The sequence below is a fragment of the Sander vitreus genome, chromosome 2, assembly GCF_031162955.1.
Source record: "Sander vitreus isolate 19-12246 chromosome 2, sanVit1, whole genome shotgun sequence".
Lineage (NCBI taxonomy): Eukaryota > Metazoa > Chordata > Actinopteri > Perciformes > Percidae > Sander > Sander vitreus.
In genome coordinates, this window is record NC_135856.1 from 14,350,372 (window position 1) to 14,377,261 (window position 26,890).

Here is a 26,890-nt window from a genome sequence, read left to right on the forward strand (position 1 = left end):
CTCAGTACCTACCTCAGTTTACTATAGTCCTACATGTTTAGACAGTCACAGAGACATTGCAATTACTGTAAAATGGATTACAGCATGTTTGTCTGGCTCTGAGTGGATTGGCTTGACTTATGTTTTGTGTAAATGACCTGCAGTGGCCCTTCATAATCATAGATAGTTTAGAAATCATAGATGGAGAGTCACTTTATTTTTTTTGGTTAGTGAGTCAACTTGTGTGTGTGTGTGTGTGTGTGTGTGTGTGTGTGTGTGTGTGTGTGTGTGTGTGTGTGTGTGTGTGTGTGTGTGTGTGTGTGTGTGTGTGTGTGTGTGTGTGTGTGTGTGTGTGTGTGTGTGTGTGTGTGTGTGTTTGTGGTTGTGGTATTTTGTAACCTGTCTGGGGCTAGGTTGGTTATATATATAAGTCATGGAAATTCACTGACAACTCATTGTCTGGTCAAAACTTTAGATCGGAGTTGTGCTTAAACATTCTTCTTTAAAAAGACTGGTGAGTTGTTATTTCAAAATCACACCTTTTGAGTGTAAAAAATATATGAGACTTCATTTAGAATTCATCATGCAAATGTTTCCAATTATCATTACTGATGTCTTTAGTGTATGTTTTATGTGTGTGTAAATTCAGAAGCTGTTTGCGTACCTGCAGTGATGAAGGGTAATATGCTGATCTTTGCTCCACTGTGTTGGCTCTTTTACTGGATGCTGCCTGTCGAGTCCAAGAAGGTGAGTGGTAAATTCCACCCAGTTAAATCTAAACCATGTCAAAATCTCTGGAAATTCTCAAAACTTGACAAATGTTAACACAGTGTTTACACAAATACTTTGAACATGTCGCTCACACATGATGCTGGGTTGAAAACGTGAAATCAGAAAAAGGTTCAACACTAAATTTTCCTAATTTAGCAATCAAGTACATAAGCAATACAGGAACTAATATAGGATCATTATTGTAGCAAAACTATTTCCAAATGTATGTGGAGAGTTGTGCAACTGTATCTCAATCTGTGTGTGCGTAATCAGATTTGTAAATGTGTAAAAGTATCTCTAAATGCATACTGAGATTTGTGAATGTGTACAGAAATCTGCAAATGTGTCAAATAATTTGTGTGTACAAAATCAGAAAATCAAAATCTGTTGATCAGATTTGCAAGGGTATTGAGATTTGTAAATGTTTAGACAAATCTGTAAATGAGTACATAGATCTGTGCATGCTAAGGGAAATCTGTCAATTTACAAATAGTTTTGCTACAACAATGGCCCCATAAACTAATCTAGCAAGCTCCATAGCCCCCAAGCAGTATCTTCAGTATTTATGAGTAGCATTATGGTACATATACGGTACATAGGTAGTGTCGAGGACAGTGGGTATATACAGGAGCTAGTGTCACCAGTATGTGAGTCTAGTCTAGTACAGTATATGGGTTTTCAGTATTACCGAATGTCTCTGCAGTGAACGCATCAGTCATCATAAAGTTAGCTACATTTTGTCACATTGCTCACGTGACCTTGTTATTATGAATGTTATTTATGTTGTATGTAAATGTATCTATGTTCTGGAGGCACACACAATGCACATTTTGTGGAAACAAATTTCCAATTTGGGGACAATTAAAAAATCTTTCCTTCTATCTAATTCTTCCATAAACCGAGATTTCTGTGATACAAACTGTGTCCAATTCATGACCTTTCCTCTCATCTTTTTCTTGACTCCCCTCTAGAGCACTTTTATCATCAATCTACCAGAGGCAAAGTCGGGCATTCGAATGAGCATGGTTGAAGACGCTGTTGATGATATGTACTTGGGCTGCCACAACAAAATGATGGAAATGATCAAAAGCACATACTTTAAAAAAGAGAACAAGATGAGCCAATTTAACAATGTCTGGAAAAAAGCAAAACGTTGTGTCAACAAGAAACTACAACATAAAGATAAAGGTGATGAGGCTCTAACTAGCAATCACATGCAAGCGATCTGTGTTTATATAGCTGAAAATCCTAAGTTTTACCCGACTTTCAATGATGCTGTCCGCACCAACAGAGAATTATATGGCACCTCGTTCCCATTTCACTCTTTACATTTCTGGCTGACATCTGCTGTACAGATCCTCAGTAATAATATAAGCTGTCACACTACTTACCGCAGAACCAATTTAGAGTTTAGTGGTGATGTCAACCAAATAATTCGGTTTGGTTTCTTTGCCTCCAGCTCTAACAAGACAACATTGACCCACTTTGGTAAGAAGACCTGCTTTAAAATTAAGACCTGTTCAGGCGCTTTCCTGAAACATTATTCATCTCTTGGAGACCATGAGCAAGAGATGCTTATCCCCCCCTATGAGAAGTTCAAGATAACTGGTAAAAGGAGAGGACCATTTGTCGAAGGTCTGAATGATTGTGAGAATGTCTATATCTTGGTGAGCGCAGGAGTTGACAGCAATCTAAACTGCAAAGCTGCCTACTTATGAAAGACCTGTTGTTCTATGTACTTCAACTGGTGGAGCAGAGTTCCACCAGTTGAAGTACATAGAACAACAGGTCTCGACACTACTAAGAAAATGTAGTGTTGTTCAGCATATGTGCAAATAATCCATCTAAAATCCAAGCGCATTATAATATTGTAATAATAATAATAATAAAAATATGAAATAAAATGTCGGTTCTCTTTCTGTGTGCCGATCTGACGGCAACATTCTGCTTTATGATGAATCATGCACAAGTTGAAGGAGCTGGTGGGATTACATTTCACTGGAATTGTACCTTGTACGATTTCACGTAACAAACAAAAAACTGATTGACGGAATATATCCCTATATTCTCCTCAACGTCTAAATTCCAGCTTGGGGTTCTATAATTACTTTATGTTTACATACTTCCCTTAACAAATTAGACTGTACAGCAAGCAACACAAGCAAGTTTAAACAAGTTTTAAAGGCTTAACATATATTGTAGACAAACATTGTCTGAATGAAATCAATAAATTGTAAAACACCAACCTTTTGTTTTCCTTGGTGAATAGAAGTACATTAACTACCAACAAGTCAATAGAGGTAAATACAATTTACTGTTTAATAGGCCTTTTCTGCACAATTCTGGATATGTGTTTATTGTGTTTAATCAGAATTAGGGGTAACCTTTGAAAATGTCGGTACACATATTTCTAATTACCAAGGGATGAGTAAGGAATGCTTTTGATTTGCAGCCATGTGTAGCATGCCCAGTACTTTTGTGAGATCAAAGGGCAGGTTGTTGAAAAGAAAAATTAGGATGAAAGTGGAAGGAAAAGCAAAAGATGTAAAAAAAAGAAAAAAAGAAAAAAGAAAAAAAACTAATCAAAATGTTATGGAACACAAGTGCTTGTTTGTGACACTGGGGTGCATGGTAAGTCACTGAGATATTGAACCGGGAGAACAAATTGGCACAGTCTGGGAAACAATCTCAGTGTCTGTGTGGAAATGTCAGTTAGCTAGTGCTGCACTATGCTACTCGCCATGTGCACACACCAAACTAGAGACCTTTATTGAAAATAAATATTTGAAATATATTTTATTTGCTTAAATATACTGTGGCAAAACTTGCAATAAAAGCAGAGAAATTGTTTTTCACTCTCTAAAAATGTTGGTCATCAGAGAAGTCTTGTTTTCCCATTGAATTAGTTCAGCAATTAGAGATATACTTGCATTTTTATTTTGTGTTTTTGGATGCTGAGTAGTGCAACATGTGGTTTCTCACAGGAAATGTGAGAGATGTTTATTGTGTGTGACAAAAGAGAAGTATAATGTGAAGCAGCTGTGTTTCACTTTCAAACATTTAAACTGAAACCTACTACACTACCATATAAAATGGGGCATGTCTAGCACATTTGTAACTGATGAAAATGTAGTGTTGTTCAGCATATGTGCAAATAATCCATCTAAAATCCAAGCGCATTATAATATTGTAATAATAATAATAATAAAAATATGAAATAAAATGTCGGTTCTCTTTCTGTGTGCCGATCTGACGGCAACATTCTGCTTTATGATGAATCATGCACAAGTTGAAGGAGCTGGTGGGATTACATTTCACTGGAATTGTACCTTGTACGATTTCACGTAACAAACAAAAAACTGATTGACGGAATATATCCCTATATTCTCCTCAACGTCTAAATTCCAGCTTGGGGTTCTATAATTACTTTATGTTTACATACTTCCCTTAACAAATTAGACTGTACAGCAAGCAACACAAGCAAGTTTAAACAAGTTTTAAAGGCTTAACATATATTGCAGACAAACATTGTCTGAATGAAATCAATAAATTGTAAAACACCAACCTTTTGTTTTCCTTGGTGAATAGAAGTACATTAACTACCAACAAGTCAATAGAGGTAAATACAATTTACTGTTTAATAGGCCTTTTCTTCACAATTCTGGATATGTGTTTATTGTGTTTAATCAGAATTAGGGGTAACCTTTGAAAATGTCGGTACACATATTTCTAATTACCAAGGGATGAGTAAGGAATGCTTTTGATTTGCAGCCATGTGTAGCATGCCCAGTACTTTTGTGAGATCACAGGTCAGGTTGTTGAAAAGAAAAATTAGGATGAAAGTGGATGGAAAAGCAAAAGATGTAAAAAAAAAAAGAAAAAAAACTAATCAAAATGTTATGTAACACAAGTGCTTGTTTGTGACACTGGGGTGCATGGTAAGTCACCGAGATATTAACAAATTCGGTTTCGGATTCGGCAGAATCTTAACCAGTGGATTCGGTATTCAGCGGAACCCCAAAAATCTGGATTCGGTGCATCCCTATTTTACATAGATTAGTCCTTTTTAAAAATGTTAATAGCCTATAATACATTATACAATACATTTAGTCTGGAGTTTCTTTTCTTTTATAAGACAAAAACACTTACAAAACATGACTACATTAATTAATTCATTAATACATTTCTCAATGAACGTTTTAGGCCTTTATTCATACCTCCAGAGAGGTCCTAGCAGAGGGTTGCTAGATGTGGTCCTTGAAGCCGCATTGTAATTGTTTGGACTATTTAATAGCATTTTGCTCTTACACTCTGTTCCCTTGTCATTCTTGTATTTTAGCTTTAATTGAGACCTTGACATAAATAATCATGTTCAAATACCAAATGAAGGACCAGTGACATTGTTTAGTTTTCAGTTTTTATTATTCATGAATCAAACCATGGCGGCTCAGTTTGTTACGATTAATACCATTTAATTTCCCGTTGTGTAAATTTTAATGTGAGATTGGGACCTTTGAGTCCAGATTTGACTTAATCCAATACAACACAATTACCCTAAAGACAATACCTCTCTGATCCAGTCTTAAAGCGCACTGACAATTATAGTAGGCATCCATAAAATAATAATAATAATCAATCACGTCCTTTGGCATGTCCCATGTATCACATCCAACTATATGAAAAGGGGTTAAATATGACTCATCATATAACATCTTCCCTTTTGCCACATGCACCTGGAATTCAGTATTAGTATTTGGAATTTACATAACGTACTGAAATGACTGTTTTTATTATTTTGTTAAAACTAGGGCTGTCAGCATTAACGCGTTAATCACGATGCGATTAAGGGCCGAGTATAACGCGATTAATCGCGATTAACTATAGAAATTCAGCGATTAATCGCAATTAAAAAAAAATAATCATTTGACAGCCCTAGTTAAAACATATTGAAAAGTATGGATGTCTGATTTAACACTGGCGGACACTGTTAGTGGCATTTAATGTCATTTGGCTTACTTGTACATTTGTGATCCTTTTGGTTATCAGGCCGTTTGTTTGGTTCTGACTAAACAGTTCCTTGACTCAGGTTAATGCATGCAACCTTGTGATTAAGTGTCAATGGAGACATAGCACACAAACACGCATGTTACAATAATTCACACACAAATTTACAAGAACTTTAAAACATCCACGCACTCCACCCACACACTTAGGAAGGAAGCGTAAATGTGCAAATTATGTATGTATGTGTGGGGACTTGTGACCTCTGTCCACGAATGCAAGGTGTATATATAATAATTGACCATGAGTTCTGAACACATGCAGAGGACCGGTTGTCTCAACAAAACCTTTGACCTGAGAGCTTCACTCAGTGTGCAACATCTTCTCATCCTGAGGGCTGGTGAGTTGAGCTTTCAAATAAACTTTTTAGTATAATTCTTTTTCTGAAACTGTTTTAGCATTCACTGTTTTAATATAGCTGTGTTACTAGTACACAGTGTGATGAAGTTCGTTGTCATTGACTTGTTTTGTGTGCGTAGATTCAACAGTTTTCCTGGCTGCAGTTATGAAGGGTAACATGCTGGTCTTTGCTTCACTGTGTTTGCTCCTTTGCTGGATGCTGCCTGTAGACTCCATGACGGTGAGTGGAGCATGTGAAAATCGGTGGAGTGGACATTCCCAAAATTACACATATGTTAATAGTAAAGGATGTTTACACAATTATTTTGAACTTTACTCACAGGATTTGGGGGCAAAAACACCACATCAAAAAAGTAAAAAAAAGTCTTTAAGTTAGAGATCAAGTGCCAAAGTGTAAATACAATCTCGCTTGAGATACTGGGATAGTGGGATGCCTGTGAAAGTAACAATTCAGTTTATACACTTGATTAATTCTCTCTGTTTCCCTTTTAGATCCGTTTCCATTTCGCTCACCGAGATGCCAACGACGGCATCCCATTGAGCATGGTTGAAGGTTCAGTTGATGACATGTATCTTGGCTGCAATGAATCAATGATGGAAAAAGTCAAAAACGATTACTTTGAAGTAGGGCTGTCAATCGATTAAAAAATTGAATCTATTTAATTACATACTCTGTGATTAATTAATCAAAATTAATCGCATACATAATTAACGATGCCTGAACCGATACTTTTTAAGAAAGTAAAAAAAGAAAAGAAAAAAAAGGGTACTAAACAACAGTTGGTGACATTAAAGAACGCCTTGTTTATTGCTAAGGCCATATGGTCAAAATTAAATGATATAATAATAATGTATAACCATAACAATAACTTATTTCACTAGTAAATTGCTGTTGAACGACAAAAACAACCACCAGATGGGAAAAGGACATTTACAATAACTTCAAATGCACCACAAGGCTGTAGTTTACCAGTTTCATTGAACGCACCGTCTGTGTTGTTTTTCCGACGGCAGCTACAGATTGTTACATCCCGGTGTTGAATCCTCTACAGTAAAACACAGTCAAACTTTACACCGTTTAGCGTTAGCTGTCAGCATTTTAACCGTGTTTAATCCAGCTACTAGCTAGCAGTAGGCTAACGTTAGCTGCTGTTGAGTATTGTGTTAACTAGCGTCACGTGCAGCGATGTTTGTGTTGCCTGTATCGTCTTCAGAGCATCAGAAAGAAGTGCAGACATATCAGTGGCACCAGATTTCGGTAGCCAGGGTTGGCAGGAAGAAGATTTTTACAAGTAAATGTTCCAATTAATGATCCAGGCAGCACATTCTCGTCTCCCTCCTCCAATGGTATTTTTTTTAACGCGTTATTTTTTCTCAGATTAATTAATCGAAATGAATGCGTTATTTTGACAGCCCTACTTTGAAGAAAAACAGCGCCTGGGTCCATTTAAAAATGCCTGGAATAATGCAAAAAAATTGTACTGAAACTAAATAAACAATAAACAAAACGAGAATAAGGCTCTCACTGAAAATCATGTACAAGCAATCTGTGTTTATACATCTAACGATGTGTACATGGAATTCAATAATGCAGTCCGGACAAAAGGCAGTGACTATAGCTCCTCATTCGAATTCCACTCTTTACATTACCTGCTGACATCTGCTATGCAAATCTTAAATAGCAATAACTACTGTTGCCGTACTTACAGACGAACCAAGGCTAGGTTTACTGGGCAAGTCAACCAAATAATACGGTTTGGCTCACTTACAACCAGCTCTTACAGCACTAACTTGAAAAACTTTGATAACAAGAGCTGCTTTGAAATTAAGACCTGCTCAGGCGCTTTGTTGGAAAGTTATTCAGTATTTACAGATGAGAAAGAGGTGCTCATCCCTCCCTAGGAGATGTTCAATATAACTGCAATTAAAGGTCAGGGTAAAACTCGAGGTCTGAACGATTGTGAAGTTGTCTTTGTCTTGGAGAGTGTAGGGGTTAAGAGCAATCTGAACTGCAAAGTTGTGCATACATGAGAGTGGTTCTTCTTTGAATAATGGGAAAACACATTATTCTGTCTTTAGAACTTCTAACTCTTTTATCACAACTAAACTATCTAGATTATATATACAGCAAAGCTTATTATCGTCAATACCTAACTTTATGCTTAGGGTTTGTTTGAACATTGTGGGCCTTATTGTATGCTTTACTTCAGGTGGAGAGTCTCAGGGAGACCAGGGACAGACAGGTGGAGAGTCTCAGGTAAGTGTGTTGAGCTTAGTTCATATTTTTGGAGGTGTGTGGCTGTCAGGGTTAGCAGATGAGCTTTACCAGTGGCTCACTAATTTACATTATGATCAGCTAATTTAACAAGTGTACAAAAGTATTGTATTTCTTTTAAATGGGGACACTTTTTGAAAATATGTCATTATGTTTTAAGGTATTTTTGTGGCTTGATTGTAAACAACTTAAAAATAAATACATGGTTTTAAAGAAGAATATTTTGGTCAATTTAGTCAGCTTTTTCATTGAATCAAGAGAAACGCTGAAAAGAAGGATAATGGTACAGTCTCCATGCTACACTAATGATAGTATTAAGGCTTTCCTCTGTGTACACATGTCCTCTATGAGTATAATTGGCTGTATTATTTGTGTCCCCTTCAAAAATTGCTCTTCCGAAATTTTATGTTTATTGTCCCCCCCTACTGTTATATCAGATTTACGCCCTTGCTATCATCCAACCTACAATTCTTCCTAATATCCTGATCTCTCTGCCTACGAATGGCCCGGTGCTGTGACTCATGATATCATCCCCTGTCTTCTGGACCGACAAAATGGAAGTGTCTGAGTTCCACTTGGTCCTAGCAGAGCTACTTTTTGGATTCATGGGGCCACCTTTTCCTGACCATAACTCTTTCTGCTGCTTATCAGTTCTCAGGGCTCTAAAACAGCCCTTGCCAGGAGAAGGAGAGAGGGAGGGATCCAACTTGATCAAGCAAAGGGCTTTTAATATAGTCCTGATCTTCCAGGTTTGTCGGCTATGTACCCCTGGTCACTATGCTCTTCCCGATCTATATAGATTGGGGCACACTTTGTATCTTGCAGCCTTTGGCCTACTGTGTGATGATTTGGGTTGTGGCTATCCATCCTCTCCTCTACCTCCGCTGGGCTGAGAAAGAAAAAAAATTTAAGTGTAAATTGTTTTCAGTTTGTTGTGGAGTCTGTGAATGCAACCCTCATCCCTCCTGAGACAGAGGAAATACAACAGTGATTATTGTCAGATGTGTCTTCAGCTTCAAAATTAACCTTTTTTCTGAGAATGTTGAGGACTTCTCTTGTTCCAGACCTCTAAATCAACACCCATATCTCAGATCTCGTCACCGATTCAAACTGGTCATGGTGTTGTGCCCATGAGTTTTTATTTAGAAAAAAATGTTGACTAATCAGACCTCAGTACCTACTTTACAACTCTTAAATAGACATTTATTTAATCAATGTTAAAAAAAAGGTTTCCAAGTGACCGCTACAGCAGCTTTTTGTGTCGACTGAAAATGTTGTATGTCTAATATGTCACTCACAATTGACAATGATTGATGAATGATTGGTCAAAGCAAAAAATAAAACACAGCAAACCTCCCTCCCAACCACAAATGGGCTAAGACAACCGCAATATCCGAATGAATGCATGACGTGAAACAAAATGTCGATTCAATCTGATAATTAAGTAAGGGTTTTTCATTTGTTGTTGAAGAAAATAAATAAAATCTTTCATTCTCTTTTTTTAACACGAACAAAACGCCTTTAAAGTGCTCATACAGTTGAACATTTGAACAACTACATTACCAAGATTATTTTGTCAACATTCAATTTAGTTTCAGTATAGGCAGGCCCTTCATTAAATAGACTCAAAACAACACAGATTTGTATAGTTTAAATAAATGGCTATAATCAACATGTACTTTTGTGATTGTGTGGACTATTTCTACCAGTGATCATTATCCAGACTACCAATGACTTCACAAAGACTGTCACCCAGTTGTGACATGCTCGGTGATAGGTCCATCATTCTCTTGAAGATTTGATCCTCCACTTGTCGAGCTCGGGGGTGGCACAGTAGCTGTTTTGCTGGCGCTTGAAGGCACACTCACAGTCCCACTTTCTGCATGGCAGCTCCCCCCTCCCACGCTGCTACAAATGTGGAAGGAAGAAAATTAAAAAAGTGTTTATTATGTTGAATTTGGCTGCTGATTTGTATTTGATTGAAATAAAAAAACTGGCACACTCACACTCCATGGACAAAGATCAATGTACACATTTCAGCAACATTTACAAATCAACATACACCAAATACAAACCAAATGTGAAAGAGATGACAGTAATGGTTGTGTTGAGTTTGTGTGATGGGCAAATAATGCTGCATCAAAGATTTTAAAGTGATCTCAGTAAGAGGAATTTGCTTTAACATTTACTGTATATCCAGTAAAGGTTAGGGACAAAATAGAGAGTCAACACTCATTATAATGATTTGCACAGAAAAAACCTCCTCACTAAAATGTCTTGTTAAGATAAGATAAGATAAGATGAGATAAGATAGACTTTATTAATCCCACACTGGGGAAATTCCTGTGTTACAGCAGCTCAAAAGAAAAAAGAAAAACAATGTACACACATCAGAATAACACAAATACACATTAAGTAGACATAGGAGAAAAATATATATATATACATAAAGTATATGAACAAATTGAATCAGTTATAATAATAATAGCAATAAAAAAAGACATGTTTACACAATAAACACCCTTATATATATACAGACAGTATATAAACACAGATATACAGATGAGTAAGGTGCTGGTGAATAGATATGACATATTGCACAGTTGGAGGTAACAAAGAGTGATAAATAAATAAATACGCATAGTGCAGAATATTGTCCAGTGATGGCTCATATTGCAGAAACAGTTAGCAGTGCTACATGATGTTGCATTAAAGAGTCTGACTGCTGCTGGAATGAAGGACCTGCGGTAGCGCTCCTTCTTGCACTGAGGGTGCAGCAGTCTGCTGCTGAAGAAGCTGCTCAGGGAACTCACAGTCTTATGTAGGGGCTGAGAGGTGTTGCCCATTATTGATCCCAGCCTGGCTGACATCCTCCTCTCCCCCACCTCCTCGATGGTGTCCAGAGGGCAGACCAGAACAGAGCTAGCCCTCTTCACCAGTCTGTTCAGTCTTTTCCTGTCCCTTTCCGTGCACCCAGCTCCCCAGCAGGCTACTGCATAAAAGATAGCGGACACAACCACAGAGTCATAAAAAGTCTTTAACAGAGTTCTGCACACACCAAAGGACCTCAGCCTCCTCAGCAGGTGGAGACGGCTTTGGCCCTTTTTGTACAGGGCGTCTGTGTTATTGGACCAGTCCAGTTTATTGTTGAGGTGAACACCCAGGTATTTGTATGTCTCCACCATCTCAATGTCGACACCCTGGATGATTGTTAACCCTCAATTGATTTTCATCATGTGAATTTGTCCTCAGAACAACAGTTTTTTTTTACCTGCTGCCACTCAAAGGCTGCTGATGGTGTTTTCAGCTCTCACACTGTCCCACAGCAGGCCCAAGACCAACAGAGTGCATTCTATAGCTCTCACCTCACAACACAACAAGAAGTGTTTGTGAGAATACAAGGTACATACACAGGTAATTTTATTCTATAAAACCAAAGACAATGTAACTGAATGAAAAACACCTGATTTGAGTCAGTGGACGATGTTGTTTTATCAAGTTGTCGTTTTATTTTGTTTAATTGTATTGTTTATTTCGAATACAATTGGGTTATCTGACAAAGGTTTAAAAGGTTCAAAAAGAGCTTCATTAATGCTCTCATTGTATATCAAATGTTTCACTTAGCAGATATGTTTGTTTTTTAATAAAGCTTAGCTTTGATTACACTGGTGAACACTATTTGTCCAGCTGTTTTACTGTGGAAAGGATTTTAAGGATGCAAAATTATGTAAACAAGCTGAAAAGACTAAATACTAAACTTACTAAAATACAATTGTTTGTACTGTATAAAACTGCCACAAAAGCTTGTAAGAAAATTGAGATGTGGCTTTGTATTTGTCTCATTATAGTAAAAAAATATGTTGACTCACTGCAGTCCAGCACAGAATATCCTCTTCAATATTTGTCCTGGTAAAATCTTATATAGCATTTAAACCACCAGTAATAAACCGATAAACAATAAAAGGTAAAAACTTAGGATCTTTGGGTTTTGCAGTAATATGCACAATGTCAGCTTATAAGACACAACTTGTTCCTTTTCACTTCACTTTAATTTCCAAGTGGGTGGAGAGATCTCTGTGTCCAGTCAACTGGCAGCCCACTGGTCTATTTCCCTATCTTCATTATTCCTGTCTCGTACACACTTTCAACACTGTGCTCCACAGGCTAGGTGTGACCTGTGAGGGCGGGCAGGTTTCAGCAAGGACCATCATGAAAAGCTCCCTAGTGTATATCGAAATTTCCAAAAGATTGTATCTTACAGAGCCTGTGTTTAAAAGTTGCTTATTAGGTCAGAGGTGAAGTAACAAAAACAAGTAACATTGGCCAACTTAGACATGTGAAAAGGAGTAGGAAGAAGTATACACTTATTTAATCCTACCCCTTTTCCATAACTCAGTAAATTATTATTATTATTATTATTATTATTATTATTATTATTATTATTATTATTATTATTTCATTTACCACATATTTGTATCTCATTTATACTTATCACATGTATCTTATATATATATATATATATATATATATATATATATATATATATATATATATATATATATATATACACACACACACACACACACACACACACACACACAAGCATAATCATACACATACGTCAAAGAACACATATTGCAATTATTAAAGCCCTCCGTTTCTATATTTTTTGAAAATCATTGCTTTGTACCTTTTTTTTTAAACTGGATTATGTTTGGACATTGCTTAAGTTCTGTGCACAGATCATTCCACAATGTAACACCACTGATTGTAATGCACTGAGTTTTTATAGTCGTGCGAACAGCTCGAACCTTGAATTTAAACTTATCCCTTAAATTATAACCACCCTCTCTATCAAAAAAGAACTTCTGAATGTTACCTGTTGGTAGTCTGTTTTTTGCTTTATACATAATTTGTGCTACTTGAAATTCAACTAGATCAATGAACTTTAAAGCTCTGGAATGTAAAAACAGTAAGTTGTTGTCATCATAATATCCTGCTCTATGAACTGTTCTTATGGCTCTTTTTTGTAGTGTGATCAGTGGTTGCAGTGTGCTTTTATAGGTGTTCCCCCAGACCTCCACACAGTAATTTAAATAAGGCAAAGCCAGTGAACAATATAGAATATGCAGTGATTTGTGATCCAGTTCATACTTTGCCTTACTCAGGACTGAGATGCTTTTTAGATTGAACGTGTTTTATATGAGGTTTCCAGCAGAGCTTGTGCTCTATAATCACACCGAGAAATCTATTTACATACACTCTTTCAATAGTTACACTATCTATCTTAACATGCACTTGATTATTTGACTTACAATTTCCAAACAACATGATATTGGTTTGACTCAAATTCAAAACCATCTTTTTAATTTGCTCATTTCAGATGTGATTAACTCCAGAAGCTGCTGCAAATCCTCAACAGTACAAAAAATATTTGTGTCATCATTAGTTGGCCATAAACACAGCTCCAAATGAATGATAATGTTGCTCCAAATCTGCTGGGTGCATAATTACAAAAGTCAGCGTTTCAAATATATAAGGTGTTATTATGTTGTGCTTACAGCTTGTTGTGGCCCCTAAACAGTTCATGCAGGTTTAAATGAATCTTTAAAGAATGACAAAACGTTTCACCTTAGAAAATCAGCAGAGAATTTAAATAGATGAAAATAGAAATGTCTTTCCAAAAACACAAACGACTACTCCACAAAAGTCATTCTATATGGCATTCATTTATTGGATTACTTCTTCATTGTGTTTTGGGAGTGATTATAGTGATCATAGTGAATCATGAATCCAGTAATGCAGAGAATATATGCAGGCTATTATGGAATTCAATGGCTCTATCCACACAAAACCCATGTGATGCATATCAGCTCAGGCCTATATAGTGGGAGATATGGAGGAGTTCTTATGAATCCTCTATAAATGCCATCAGTGTCACATTACGAGGAGGGTTCAGGTAGAAGGATAAGTGTATGCTAAGTGTTTATAGTTCTACAAGGGCCCTTTATGTTCTGAAATTGTATCCCAGCTATTTCTGGAAATCAGCAGGTCTTAGATGAGAGTTAAGTTTTATTTTCTGATACGGTAAATTCACTCCTTTTTTCTTTACGTTTTTCATGTAGCCTATGAGCTCCACAAAGAGTTTGGTGAGTTTAAAAAAAGATTTCACTTCTAATGTCTAAGTAGCATGGCTGCAACAGACAAGTGTGTACAATAACATAACACACTGATTACATTTTACAATTGCTTAGATACCACACAGCACTGTCTGTTAAAGCTGACATCATGGTCTAAAATTGGGTTTTGAGAGGATTATAATGAAAACTCTTATAATATTTCCCCAACTACTGCATGGTCAAATTATGAACAAAAGCATCTTCATTTTCTTCCTTTATGATGCTACACTGCAGCATGCAAACTGCTGCAAGTATAATATTATCATATTTATCCATGTAAAACTGTCATGTTGGTGCATTTTTGGATATTGATTTAGGTTTTTACATTCACTTCTTTTATTAAAATGCATGTTTCAGTCCTTCATTCTGGGAGAAAAGCGACATTCTGAATTGATTTAACCTTTAAACTAAATAAAGTAGCAAAAGAATATACATTATGAGCATTAAAAATAACAGCATGATGTTGTCAGTAAGTAAAAATGAGTTATAAAGAGGATGTATTCTGTACTGTAACTTCTTCAGTACAGTATTATTCTGTTCTTCACTGCATGTTATATTTTTCTCTTGTTAATATATTTTTGATTTAATGATGTGAATAAATGTCATGTAATGGCCACTGATTGGTCATGTAGCAAAAGGCACTGAACCATAAAGTGATACGCTTAGCAAGTGAAGGGATGACAACTGACGCAGCGACCTTTCTTGGAAACCAGCTAAAGTATCATCCATTGCATCAAGGTACGTGACAAAAGCAACACATTACTGTATATGAGAGCATTCACGTTACTTGCTACATTAAACTAAGGCACAGTGTTAAGCTATAGTACAAAGCAGAGTTAGTTTCTATAAAGCATGCTTGGTTTCAAGTACAGTTTAATCTTCTGGCCCCTGTAAAATTGTTAAAAAATATACAGAACAATAGCAGTTGTTCATGCTACGACCCATTAAACATTTCTGTACTTCTGTAACTAACTGCAGCTAAGTATTGTCATTATCTTTTGATTATTTTAAGGAAATAGTTTCTTTTTTTTCATTGATTTTTCATGGATCCAACAAGTGTTATTAATGCTAGGCCCACAAGACATACTGTATACAGTAGCCAATGAATTTATGTTGATTTTTTTAACACCCCTAATTCAAGTTATTGAATCAAATGTTTCATAATCAGCAGAATTATGTTTATGTTTCTTTCACTTTTTCATCATAAGTGCCGCTGCCTTTGTAAGCTCCCACATAGCCGCTGCTGTCTGGGATTTCCTCGCGCCCGACTTTTCCTTTTCCTTTGCCTGACTCGTCAAACCGCTCCTTGTGCGCTCCAGTGTACTTGGTGGTATCAGTCAGTCGGTCCACTGCTGCTGCCTTTGCCACTTTCTAAAAACAATATAAGATTAAAAATGTTACCCCTTTGTTCATTCAGGTACATTCAAATACACAAACACACATGGACCTGCACTATTTATCCATCTGCTTACTTTACTTTCTGCTCAACTCTCAACTATTTAATTTTTCCAGCAGAAATTATTCCAGTAAAATAACAGATTTTTTACTGTAAACAAATGCCACAGCAAAAGCCACAATGCGTTGCATTTAAAATGTCTTTGGCTTCACCCAGTGGTATAATCAAGAATGATACTGGTAGAAAATAATGCACAATATTATTTTGGCCATAGCATAAAACATAAAATATGTGAACAAATTGTTATGAATCACTCAAAGAGAGATGGAAATCTTTCTAGGCTCTCACCCCAACCTTAACCAACCTCAAACACCCATAACCTTAACAAAAACTTAAAGGTCCAATATGTAATATATTTACTGTAATAAATCCAAAAATGACCCCAATGCGTCATCAGATATTAAGGAAACATGCTAAGTTGAAAAACTATATTTTCTGACAATAATGCTAATGCCAGTATTTTCATCTTTTCAGTCCCTCCAGGATTTTGCGATGTCGCGACCAATCACCGCAACTTTTCCGAAAATGAAGCAAGATCAAATTAAAAATATTATTATTTGACTACGCTACTAGGAAAAATCATGCCATAATTGGATTTATAAAAGAAATATTAAACTGAAAAAGCAAAGTTGAAATGTAAAATGATTTATCTTTTGAATTTTCAATTTCGATTTGACATTTGGCTTTTCAGGCATTTTATGTAACTTCAACATTTGTGTACTCACATTGAATTATATAGCTAGGTACCCGAGTTAGTTACCCGCAAAAACAAATTGAGACACAGCCAGTAAAGTGATCCCGACTGGTCCTGGCTAACGCCGCCATGCTAACCCTGCTAACGCTACTGGAGGACCAGGCAAGCGGGCCATGGCCGTTTACAATGTGTTCTGTTCAGCAGGTGTACCCAACAACTGTGAGTTTGCAGTGTGTTTAGCGATCGTTGCTAATTCTAAGCCAATAAAGTGTGTTCAGTCGGGTGGAGAGGACAGCAAGGTAGTGTTATTTTTAGCGGTTCCTACCGTAATTCTAAGCCAAAAATGTGTGTCTGTCAGTTGGGTACAGAGCTCCGCGTGAGCACGGGCTTCTATGACTGTCAATATAGCCAGAATCTAACAATAGCTACTCCGCTGTGCTGTGAAGTAATGTCTGTCTATGTGACTAAGCGTCTAGCAACATTGTTGTGGATGCTCCTTCAGGGCGCTTTGTAGGAGGGTCTGGCAAAACGAGACTATGGATGCTGCGGTATCAGCCTGGCAACCTCCGTGAACTTCGAGGCTGGGGAGGAGGGGGCGGTGGAGACGACTCTCTCCAGTAGGCTATTTTGAATTTGTACTGCAATAACTATTTTAAACACTAGCTGTCAGTATTACATATTGCACCTTCAGGTCAATCATGGCACTAAGTTGAGTGGAGAAAGTAAAGTAAGCTGTTGCATTGTTGGATGATGGTGCCCGAGGGTGGTAAAAAGTATCTTGAGTTTAGAACTGATGAAATACTCACAGTGACTCCGACATTGGTAGGCTCCTTACCAACAATGAGACCATACAGCTGCTGAAGCGATTCCTCTTTGCTTTTGCCTTTAAAACGTTTGGGAGCCAACTCTATCAGGGCCTGGTTGAACTGCTCAAATGTGATGACACGAGCTGACTTTGCCCTGAGGAAACACACAGTGTTGCCAGATGTTTTCTGGATCCAAATAATAATAATAACCAAAAAATGATTACTGACTCCATGGTATTGCACAGTTTATATTGACATCTGCTTTTCTTGGCTGTTCGTTCAACTGTGACCGGGTTGTTTCGTTGTGAATGTTTTAGCTGTGAAAAGTTGAGCCTGAATGGAATCTTACTTGACTTTGCTGAAAACTATGTCAACATCTGTAGTGGTGACGTTCTTGCCATCGATAATGTTGCAGTCCTTGCAAAGCTTAGCAAAGTTCTTGCCGTTCATCTCCTTCCCTCTGGCCTTAGTGTCTCCATGGACTGCAAACTTCTGGAAGGAGGTCTCTACCTCTGCTACAGACACTGACCCCTCAGCCATACTGACAGATACACATACAGTATACATACATTATCAAACATAACATACCAGCTTAGTCACATAAGGTTGCATTGTCCTAACAAAAAACATCACAAAAAGTGATGTGAAAACCTCCTTACTTTGGTTGATGTTCATCTACTTTCTATTCTTGTGAGGAAGTTTTTTGGATATTAAAGAACACACATTCATAATGACTCTATTAGCTGATTGGTGGTCGGCCTGCCAAGAAATGGCTGCCATCATGGTCAGTCTAAGATTCTAAGTGAACGTTTCTCTCTCTCTCTCTCTCTCTTACACACTTTCACATCCATCATTATGTTCGAGCTGCTCTCAGGCCAATTTAATTCAATCAGCTCAATTTCCAAATAGCTTCTTTGCAGTTCAATGTTCAGTGAATGAACAAACATGCTCCTTCTCTTTTGCTTCTCCCCTTCTACTCAAACTCACACACACACACACACACACACACACACATGCACACACGCACACACACACACACACAAACAAACACACACCAACACATACTTGTCTAAAACTTGTTACTGCTGTTTTCTGAAAACCTGTAAGGATGTACATTCACAAAAGTTTAGTTATGAACAGTAAGATTATTGTAATTAACAAGTGATTTATAAGTAGAAATGAAAAAAGAAAAGAACATTTTGTTTAAAGAACGACAATTATTCCATAATTGTTGTTGTTGTTTTTTAAGTAGAGAAAGTGCATCTAAATGCACTTTTCATGAATGCTCAAAGTAGCAGCTTGTATTAAATTTTACATTCCTTTGGCGGGAACTTTATTGGTGGGCAGGTGGCAAAAAATTCAACAGCTGAGAACTGTTTCAGGCATTACACTATAAAAATAAATTGCATAAAATCATGTTCGTAAATGTCACTGGAGATCCAATTCGGCATGCATAGTTGTACTTTTGGGAATGACATTAAATCTTATTAGAAAATCTAATATTAAAATATACTGTTAGATCTAAAAATGTCAACATAAATATTACAAATGATTTGTCATTACTGTGGCATGAAATAAGACATCCAGTTATGGCAGCTGTTAAATATCTGGTCCTACATCAAGACTTGTTTGCTGCTGCTGTTCACATTGCCCCTTTCTTGTATTATATAAAAGAGAGAGTAAGGTGTACCTGCTGCCGTAAATGGAAAGATGCTGTGTAATATTCAGGAAGATCCTGATTCGCATACAGCTGTTTGACCTCTTTGTTTTCGTCTTCCTCCTTCTTTTTCTTCTTCTTCTTTCTCCTCTGTCTCTCCTCCTTCCTGCCACTCCCAGGCTTTCTCACAATGACGACAGATATGGAGAGATGCAGAGAGGCAGGAGGAGAGAGGGAAGGGGGAGGGAGGAGGGAGAGAGTACCGACCAGCACATTCAATGACATCATGGGCACTCAGCCTCTCTTGTGTCTATTCACTCTCATAAGCTTCTCACCTCTCTGCACAGACTTGCCTCTGAGGAAAGATTTATCATGGTGTGTTTATTTCAATTCATTAGTCTATTCATTTGTGTTCTGATATTTCTTCTGTAATTTATGTTTTGATGAAGGTGCTGCATGTACATCAATAAAGATTAGTATTATCTCCATTCTCCCCTCTATAACACTAAACTCAACTCAGACCTATCTGCTGTGCCCACTCTCCATTGCTCTCCCACCCTCTTGCTGTCTTTTGTCTCTCTTTCTGTCATTGTGACAAGAGCCCTCTTGTCTGGGCAAAGATAAGAGAGCGGCCCTTCAAAAAGGACAAAGAGTACTGACAGCTTAAAGCTGACACATTACAGGAAAGATTATCCCATCTCACAGTTTCATATCAATCAGCTGAATATCAGGCCAGGGAGACTGAGCAGGCCTTTTTACACACTGATGAGATGAGAGTGGGTCATCATTTTTGTGGATAATCATGTACATGCCACAACTGCATTATAGTCCTCAACCAATACTCTGCTGGGATTTAGTACAATACCTCCTATCATACTATATTCAACTGTCACAATACACGTTATTCCAGCATTATTTTCATATACATACAATTTCACTTTGATTCAACCCTACCCAATAATATACACTATAATATATGCTATTCACACTATGTGGTCGAAAGTAAGTAACACTGGGTGTTTCTTTTTTTACCTTTATTTATTCAAGGAAGGTTCACTGAGAGGAAGCCTCTCTTTTGCAGGAACGCCCTGATCACATTCACACAGTTACATATTCATACTGGGGCATTGAGCCAGTGTAAATAAAGCGCAGACTGTAAATTAATATTCATGACACTAATTAATAACTATCTCCAAAGCCGTTTATATTTGAATTGCCACTGATTGCCATGCACATGTGTGACATCAATGTCCCAATCAGGCATTTTTGCCCACATACTATAACGAGGCATGCTATATAATAGGCATAAGTTACATATGTATAGGTATACATAATTTAAGAGTTTGAAGTAGATAGAAATCAGGTTAGTTTCCCTTCATTAGTCTTGCAATTATAGATTTGTTATTCCTGAGTTTACCAATTACTGATAAACATTGTGCAGTAAAAGCATGAAACAAATACTATAAACTGAGATGTTGTTGTTGTGTAGTGTTAGTCTGTGTATTAGACAATCAATAAATTGTAATATTTCAGTACACATTTTCGAATAATAGATTATTCCTTTAAATGAAGCTAAAACTGTATATTATTGTCCTCTGGTACTGCACTGGTTTTACCTTGCATTCATTTTCAGGTTTTCATTGTGCTCCTGTGGATACCCATATACTGACACTGTGTTTTGTTCACAGGATAAACAGGAGAAGTTGTTTTGGCATCATGCACCATCATGAAACTCCCTGCTCAGTCAGTAATAGAAACCTGAAGGGTGTGAAGGAAAGCGTCCCCCCTTATATACTAACTAACTACTTAAATACTAACTCGTAGGTTACAGCCAATTCCTCACCCATGATAAATGCTGGTTTTAGGGGGAAATTGAAGAAAAACAACAGCAGACAGTAAAGCTAATCCCTGAACAAATCACTGACTGGTTTCTGAGTCATATGTGTTATGCTATTGACAAACACTGTGCTGACATTAGGTGTTATGATGATGCTTGTTTTTTTAAATCTACAAAAATGTTAATGCAAAAACAGATCCCATTGTCAAGGGAATACATTTTCAGTTAAACATCAATAAAAATGATGGAACACATTGACTTTTAACTGAGATGTTCTGGGTAGCCTAGATAGACAACTTGACCTCACTGTGTGAGTTTACCTGAAAGTCCTGCTCGTCAAGCAGATTCCATCATGGTTCTAGGCCTCAGTGCTTTACTCAAATGCTGGGAAAAAGGGTTCTATGGGAAGACGTCAGCATGTGTTTACAGTATAAACAATGGCCTCCCTTTAAATATCACCAGAGAACAGCGTTGTCTCTGGTTTGAAAAGGAGTTGTAGGATCACAGAAGCCTGCGGTTGGACAGACCTTGACTTACCAGCACTTGGCAGACTTTGGCATACTTATATTAACAGTTTGGAGTTTTACCCAGGACACAAATTGACTTATTGTCCCATATTTGTCTCATCCAACATCATCATGGCTGATTCAGATTTTCCTTTACCACCAGATGATCACTGTTCACTGTGTGTGGACGCATTGAGAGACCCGGTCACCATCCCCTGTGGTGACACCTACTGCCTGGAGTGCATCAACATCTACTGGAACCAGTTTGACCACATGGGTGTGTACAGCTGCCCACAGTGCCGCGCAACCTTCACACCACGGCCCAAGCTGAGACGCAATCTGCCCGACGTGAACCACGAGCAAAGGCGCCAGCTCACTCCTTTCCCCTACATGCACCGCGAATCCTTTTGCGATTTCTGCATCGGCCATCGCAACAAGGCCGTTAAGTCATGCCTCATGTGCCTGGCCTACTACTGCGAAACGCACATTAAGCCACATTATGAGTCGTCCACCTTTAAGAGACACAAGCTGGTGGATGAGACGGGCCACCTGGACAGGAAGATCTGCCACCAGCATGAGAAAGGCCTGGAGCTGTTCTGTCGCTCTGACCAGATGTGCGTCTGTGTGCTGTGCACTGTCAGAGAGCATCGCGGCCACAACATAACTTCAGCAGAAGAAGAGCGCATTGAAAAACAAGTGAGTCTGAATTGGTTGTGATTCAATATGTGTCATATTGAGAGCTGCTAAACTGTGTTTCGTTGTTGAAAACAATGACAATAAAGATCTATTCTATTCTATTCTATTTCATGACTATGGAATTTTGGAGGAGAGAACAACTCTCTCCCACCGAAGCAACATCCAAAATGATCAGATATGCCGCTGATAAAATGTATGTCTTGTTCTCTGTGGTTGACAAAAGCCTGTCTTTGTATTGTCATGTTTCTCCAATAGAAAGTCATAGTGGTCACCCAGACTGAAGTCCAGCACATCATTCAGGAGAGAATGAAGGAGCTGCAGGAACTTAAACATAATGTGGATGTTCTCAAAGTAAGATCAGACTAATCAAAAAATGGTGTCTATACATTTTAGGATGCAATGTGACATTCTGTATTTGGTAGGAGATACAATATGACCTGAGATATGCAAAATAATCTACTATGTATAGAATAAAAAATGGCATTATCTGACTTACACATACCACAACCCACCCTATTCTAAAACCTCTTCCCTTTTAGAGTGGGGCTCAGCGAGCACAGGTAGAAAGCGATAAGACATTCCATGAAATGCTGCAGGCGGTGGAGCGCTGGAAGGCTGAAATCCATCAGATGATAATGGCCAACATGCAGGCAGCGATGTCGCAGGCTGAGGGTTACGTGGACCGCCTGCAGCAGGAGATCCTGGAGCTACAGCGCAGAGATGCAGAGCTACGGCAGATCCTCGAAACAGAGGACAACATTCACTTTCTGCAGGTGCTGAAAGATCATACAGGGCTGCAAAAAATGTTAGCATTCATGGCATAATACGTGTCATGTAATATTGTATTATTGTGCTTATTTCTGGTTGAATAGAATTTTCCGACCCTGTGCATTCCTCCTGAAGCCATGGTACCTAAAGTGCTAATCAACCCTCAGTTCTCCTTTGGAGAGATAAGCAAGACGGCCACAGAGATGAAGGAACATCTGGACAACATCTGTAAGAAGGAATTGATCAAAATCTCCAAGAGAGGTTGGTGTATAGTAGATGATTTTGACAAAATATCTTAAGTAAGTGGTCCAGGCTACAGGCTAACGTATTGCTGTATCATGTTCACAGTTAGTGAAACCCCCGTGTACATACTTTTGCCAAGAAATGGAGACGAACGACTCAAAGGTAAGTGTCTGTTTACTGAAATATGTACAGTAGATTATATATATTATTTATTTTTGGACAAAGAAAAAGGAAGCTGTAGATAGAAAGTGTTTCAAAGCTCTTTCATTTGATTTATGAAATTATGTAATTCACCTCAGATCTTTTCAAAAATAAATGATAGGATCAAATGTACAGTATCACAAAATAATATGTCCATCTTTTCATATCCATACAGTTCCTTCCAGAGTTGATTTTCAGGAGCCAAAATCCAGGACAGACTTCTTAAGATGTGAGTAAAGTGTTTGTAGTTCAGGTTATTCAATTTGTATTACTGTCGTCAGAAACAAAGTGACTACTTTGACATATTTGTCTTACCTTGACAACAGCAATGTGCTTTTATATTTATTATATTTAACCTACTAAGACCCAGCCCAGTATTCTCAGGTATTTAGTTTTCCTGGGTAAAAAATAGATAGAGTGAGGGAAAGTGAATGAATAACTAAACTAAACTAAACTAAATGACAAGTTTATTTCTTGATCAATGAGGTGCTCCACATCTAAATTGGGAATGTGCATTGTGGCTGTCTTTGCTCAGACTCCTGTAAGCTGTCCTTCGATCCAAACACAGTCTACAAAGAGCTGGTCCTGTCGGGCGGGAACCAGAGGGTCACGCGTAAGAAAACAGTCCAGTTTTACCCAAATCATCCAGAACGCTTTGATGGCTTCTCCCAGGTGCTGTGCAAGGAGCCTCTGAATGGTTTCAGATTTTACTGGGAGGCAGAGTGGAGCGGGGAGTTTTCCATCGGGGTGGCCTACAAGAGCATCAGTCGCAAAGGGAAGAATTCGCACAGCCTGCTGGGCTACAATGACAAGTCTTGGAGTCTCCTCTGCTCAGACTCAGGCTACTCTGCCTGGCACAATAAAGTAGAACGGGACCTTCCTGAAGCTCACAGGGCCAAACAAATTGGTGTATACCTGGATTATGCAGGCAACACTGTGGCATATTACTCAATATCAGAGACTATGGAGCTTATCCACAGATTCAAAGCTCAGTTTAGTGAGCCTTTGTATGCTGGTTTTGGTGTGGGCTCCTCTGTTACCCTCTGCCAGCTGAAGCAGAATCCCACGCCTTAAGATTTATTGTAAAGGTTAAAGAACTCACAGGTACTGTTAAATACTGACTGAATAATGTAAAGTTATTGTCTGCAAAAATGAATTTTAAAGCCCTCTCTTGCACATATGTTTATGTTGTTGTGACCACACTCTGCATGTTCCTGTAATATATATTGATAATGTCTCACTAAATGTTAGTTCAAGGCCATTATTTAGGATACCAATGTGTGTATTTCATGCACGTTCCTGTTTGGTGAAATATATGTTGATTTACAGTAATACAGACACTGCAAGTAACAATGTAAAGAAGGCCTATATTCAATGGGTGTATTCAAGAATAAGAACTTATCAATAGCATAGATGTGTGTGTCTTGCATTTTCCATCCATTCTGTGGTGCTCTCTTCCAGCAGCAGCTGGTGATAATTGATCTACATAGATCTACAGGATACGGGCAACTCCAAGATTTATGCATAGGCACTTAATGCAATAAGATCATTGCATTATGACCTAGCCTGTAGCACCTCAGTAGCATCTCAGGCCATGCCTACCTCACTTATCACCTCATGCCGCGCCCCCTTTGGCTAAGGTTAGGGTGATGGGTGACCGGTGAAGGGTAACAAGTGAGTCGGACCCTTCTCACTTAATGTCATAAATCTTGAGGTGTGAAATAATACAACATGGATGCCATTCCTAAGGAAAGAAGGCTGAGGTTGTACAACTGCGCCTGGTAACTCATTGTAAATGTCCATGTAATTCAATACTATAATATGAGAAACAATGATTTATCCTACTAGTAAGATGCTATGACTAAAACGTGAAAGCTGCTGATGATCAACTCAGGTTTATGGGTGGTACATGAAGAAACTTTTTTTGTGAAAAAAAGGGAACAGGAGAAAAAGAGGAAAGAAGAAAAAAAAGGAACTTGAGGAACTTGGAAGTATCTCATGTATACTTATTGTAAACAGAAAGACAAACATACTTTATAGCCTGTAAATTTAAAGATGCAGTAGGTAAGACTTATGAAACTAACTTTCTGTCATATTTGCTGAAACTGCCCCTATGTGCCAGTAGAAGTACATGAAGCAAGTAATTTAAAAAAAAAAAAATCCAACTCCTCTGGCACCACTTACAGCCTGTAGTGCGATTTGCAAAAATCCACCGCTCCGTGTTCAGATGCTCCAATCATGGCCAGGGGGGGGTGTCTAACTGCGTGTCAATCACTGCTCATGCACACGCATTTATTCTCCCTTGTGGGGGGAGGGGCTTAGGAGACCGTTTTGGCTTTAGCAGAAAGGGGGGGAGGGACTGAGAAGCTGTCGATGTTCAAACTCTTTGGCTAAGTCCTGGATCTTCATAATCCTACCTATAGCACTTTAAGTGACAAAAAACTACAGATAGAACTGTAGTTTGTATTGATTTCTGTGAATTTATTGAATATACTACATTATCAATATTATTTATACAATTATACTACATTAAGATTATAATTGTATTTAGCTTAGTTGTATTCTCAGTTTTTTTTTACAAAACTTTTTGATAAAACTATGACACTTTTCTATTTCACTCTCAGTCGGATTTTTAATGAAGACTTGTGTAACAATGTTTAGAGAAAATGGCGGACACAAATGCAGAGACAGCAGGTAGTGGTGAGCTTGAGGATTTAATAAACAAAAATCCATACAACGAAAAGAGTCCTGAGGACAGCAGGCAAATTAGTCCAAAACGTCAAGGAAGCCAATAGACAGGAATCACAAGAAACCAGGAACACAGAGACAAAAGGGGGTAGACTACACACACTCAAAATACTATACAATGATCTGACGCAAGACAAAGACAACACAGAGACTAAATACACAAGGTAATGAGGTGAAACAAGGAACAGTTGACACGAGGGCTCAGGAACAGGTGAAACACATCAGGGTGGGGCAGACAATCACAAAGGTGGGGAAACACAAGGCAGGAAGTAAAACAAGACATGACAAGGGAGAAAAACAGACTACAAAATAAAACAGGAAACTGAAACATACACAACCATGACAACTTGACCCTGAAAGGCTAAACTGAACATTTTTAGACAACATTTTAAGAAAAATGAACTCATCTGATGCATCTTTGTTCTCTGACACTCTATTTTAACAATCGCCTCAACCGCAACCAATTTCGTCCTGAGTTTGCCAATCAACAGCTACATTGTGTGGCTGATAGCGACCAGAGCAGGAGGCACGTTGGTGGCAGTTATCTTATTTGAATCTGAAGCTTCCTTAAAGGTGCTCTAACCGATGTTGGGTGACGTCACTTCTTGTTCTTGTTATTCTTATTAAGTATTGTTAAACAAAACGGAGGCTAG

At 37.9% G+C, this 26,890-nt stretch overlaps 3 protein-coding genes and 1 pseudogene across 3 annotated transcripts; 3 read left to right on the forward strand and 1 right to left on the reverse strand.

Moving 5' to 3' along the window:
- Nucleotides 1–384: 384 nt before the first annotated feature.
- Nucleotides 385–2,995, forward strand: LOC144536194 (ecto-ADP-ribosyltransferase 5-like). The gene is made up of 3 exons (XM_078279204.1): nucleotides 385–493; nucleotides 629–726; nucleotides 1,722–2,995. Exons 2-3 carry the CDS (start codon nucleotides 652–654, stop codon nucleotides 2,466–2,468), a joined length of 822 nt encoding a protein of 273 aa, XP_078135330.1. The 5' UTR covers nucleotides 385–493; nucleotides 629–651; the 3' UTR covers nucleotides 2,469–2,995.
- Nucleotides 2,996–6,316: 3,321 nt separating this feature from the next.
- Nucleotides 6,317–8,202, forward strand: LOC144529579 (ecto-ADP-ribosyltransferase 5-like; annotated as a pseudogene).
- Nucleotides 8,203–14,505: 6,303 nt separating this feature from the next.
- Nucleotides 14,506–21,449, reverse strand: tppp2 (tubulin polymerization-promoting protein family member 2). Its single transcript, XM_078279261.1, has 5 exons — nucleotides 21,396–21,449; nucleotides 19,272–19,418; nucleotides 17,931–18,122; nucleotides 17,582–17,735; nucleotides 14,506–15,996 (listed from the first exon to the last, which is right to left on the reverse strand). The coding sequence occupies exons 2-5, from the start codon at nucleotides 19,325–19,327 to the stop codon at nucleotides 15,805–15,807; spliced, it is 594 nt and encodes a 197-aa protein (XP_078135387.1). The 5' UTR covers nucleotides 19,328–19,418; nucleotides 21,396–21,449; the 3' UTR covers nucleotides 14,506–15,804.
- Nucleotides 21,450–21,541: 92 nt separating this feature from the next.
- ftr84 (finTRIM family, member 84) lies at nucleotides 21,542–24,665 on the forward strand. The gene is made up of 7 exons (XM_078279229.1): nucleotides 21,542–22,277; nucleotides 22,533–22,628; nucleotides 22,817–23,050; nucleotides 23,150–23,306; nucleotides 23,394–23,450; nucleotides 23,665–23,718; nucleotides 24,025–24,665. Exons 1-7 carry the CDS (start codon nucleotides 21,714–21,716, stop codon nucleotides 24,561–24,563), a joined length of 1,701 nt encoding a protein of 566 aa, XP_078135355.1. The 5' UTR covers nucleotides 21,542–21,713; the 3' UTR covers nucleotides 24,564–24,665.
- Nucleotides 24,666–26,890: the final 2,225 nt, after the last annotated feature.

Coding starts and splice junctions, on each gene's coding strand:
- LOC144536194 (XM_078279204.1), top strand. CDS start 652: ATGAAGGGTAATATGCTGATCTTTGCTCCACTGTGTTGGCTCTTTTAC. Junction 727..1,721: donor TGCCTGTCGAGTCCAAGAAG/GTGAGTGGTAAA, acceptor ACTCCCCTCTAG/AGCACTTTTATCATCAATCT.
- tppp2 (XM_078279261.1), bottom strand. CDS start 19,327: ATGCGAATCAGGATCTTCCTGAATATTACACAGCATCTTTCCATTTAC. Junction 18,123..19,271: donor CTTTCCATTTACGGCAGCAG/GTACACCTTACT, acceptor TGTATCTGTCAG/TATGGCTGAGGGGTCAGTGT. Junction 15,997..17,581: donor CTACCAATGTCGGAGTCACT/GTGAGTATTTCA, acceptor TATTGTTTTTAG/AAAGTGGCAAAGGCAGCAGC.
- ftr84 (XM_078279229.1), top strand. CDS start 21,714: ATGGCTGATTCAGATTTTCCTTTACCACCAGATGATCACTGTTCACTG. Junction 22,629..22,816: donor ATAATGTGGATGTTCTCAAA/GTAAGATCAGAC, acceptor CTTCCCTTTTAG/AGTGGGGCTCAGCGAGCACA. Junction 23,307..23,393: donor GATCAAAATCTCCAAGAGAG/GTTGGTGTATAG, acceptor TCATGTTCACAG/TTAGTGAAACCCCCGTGTAC.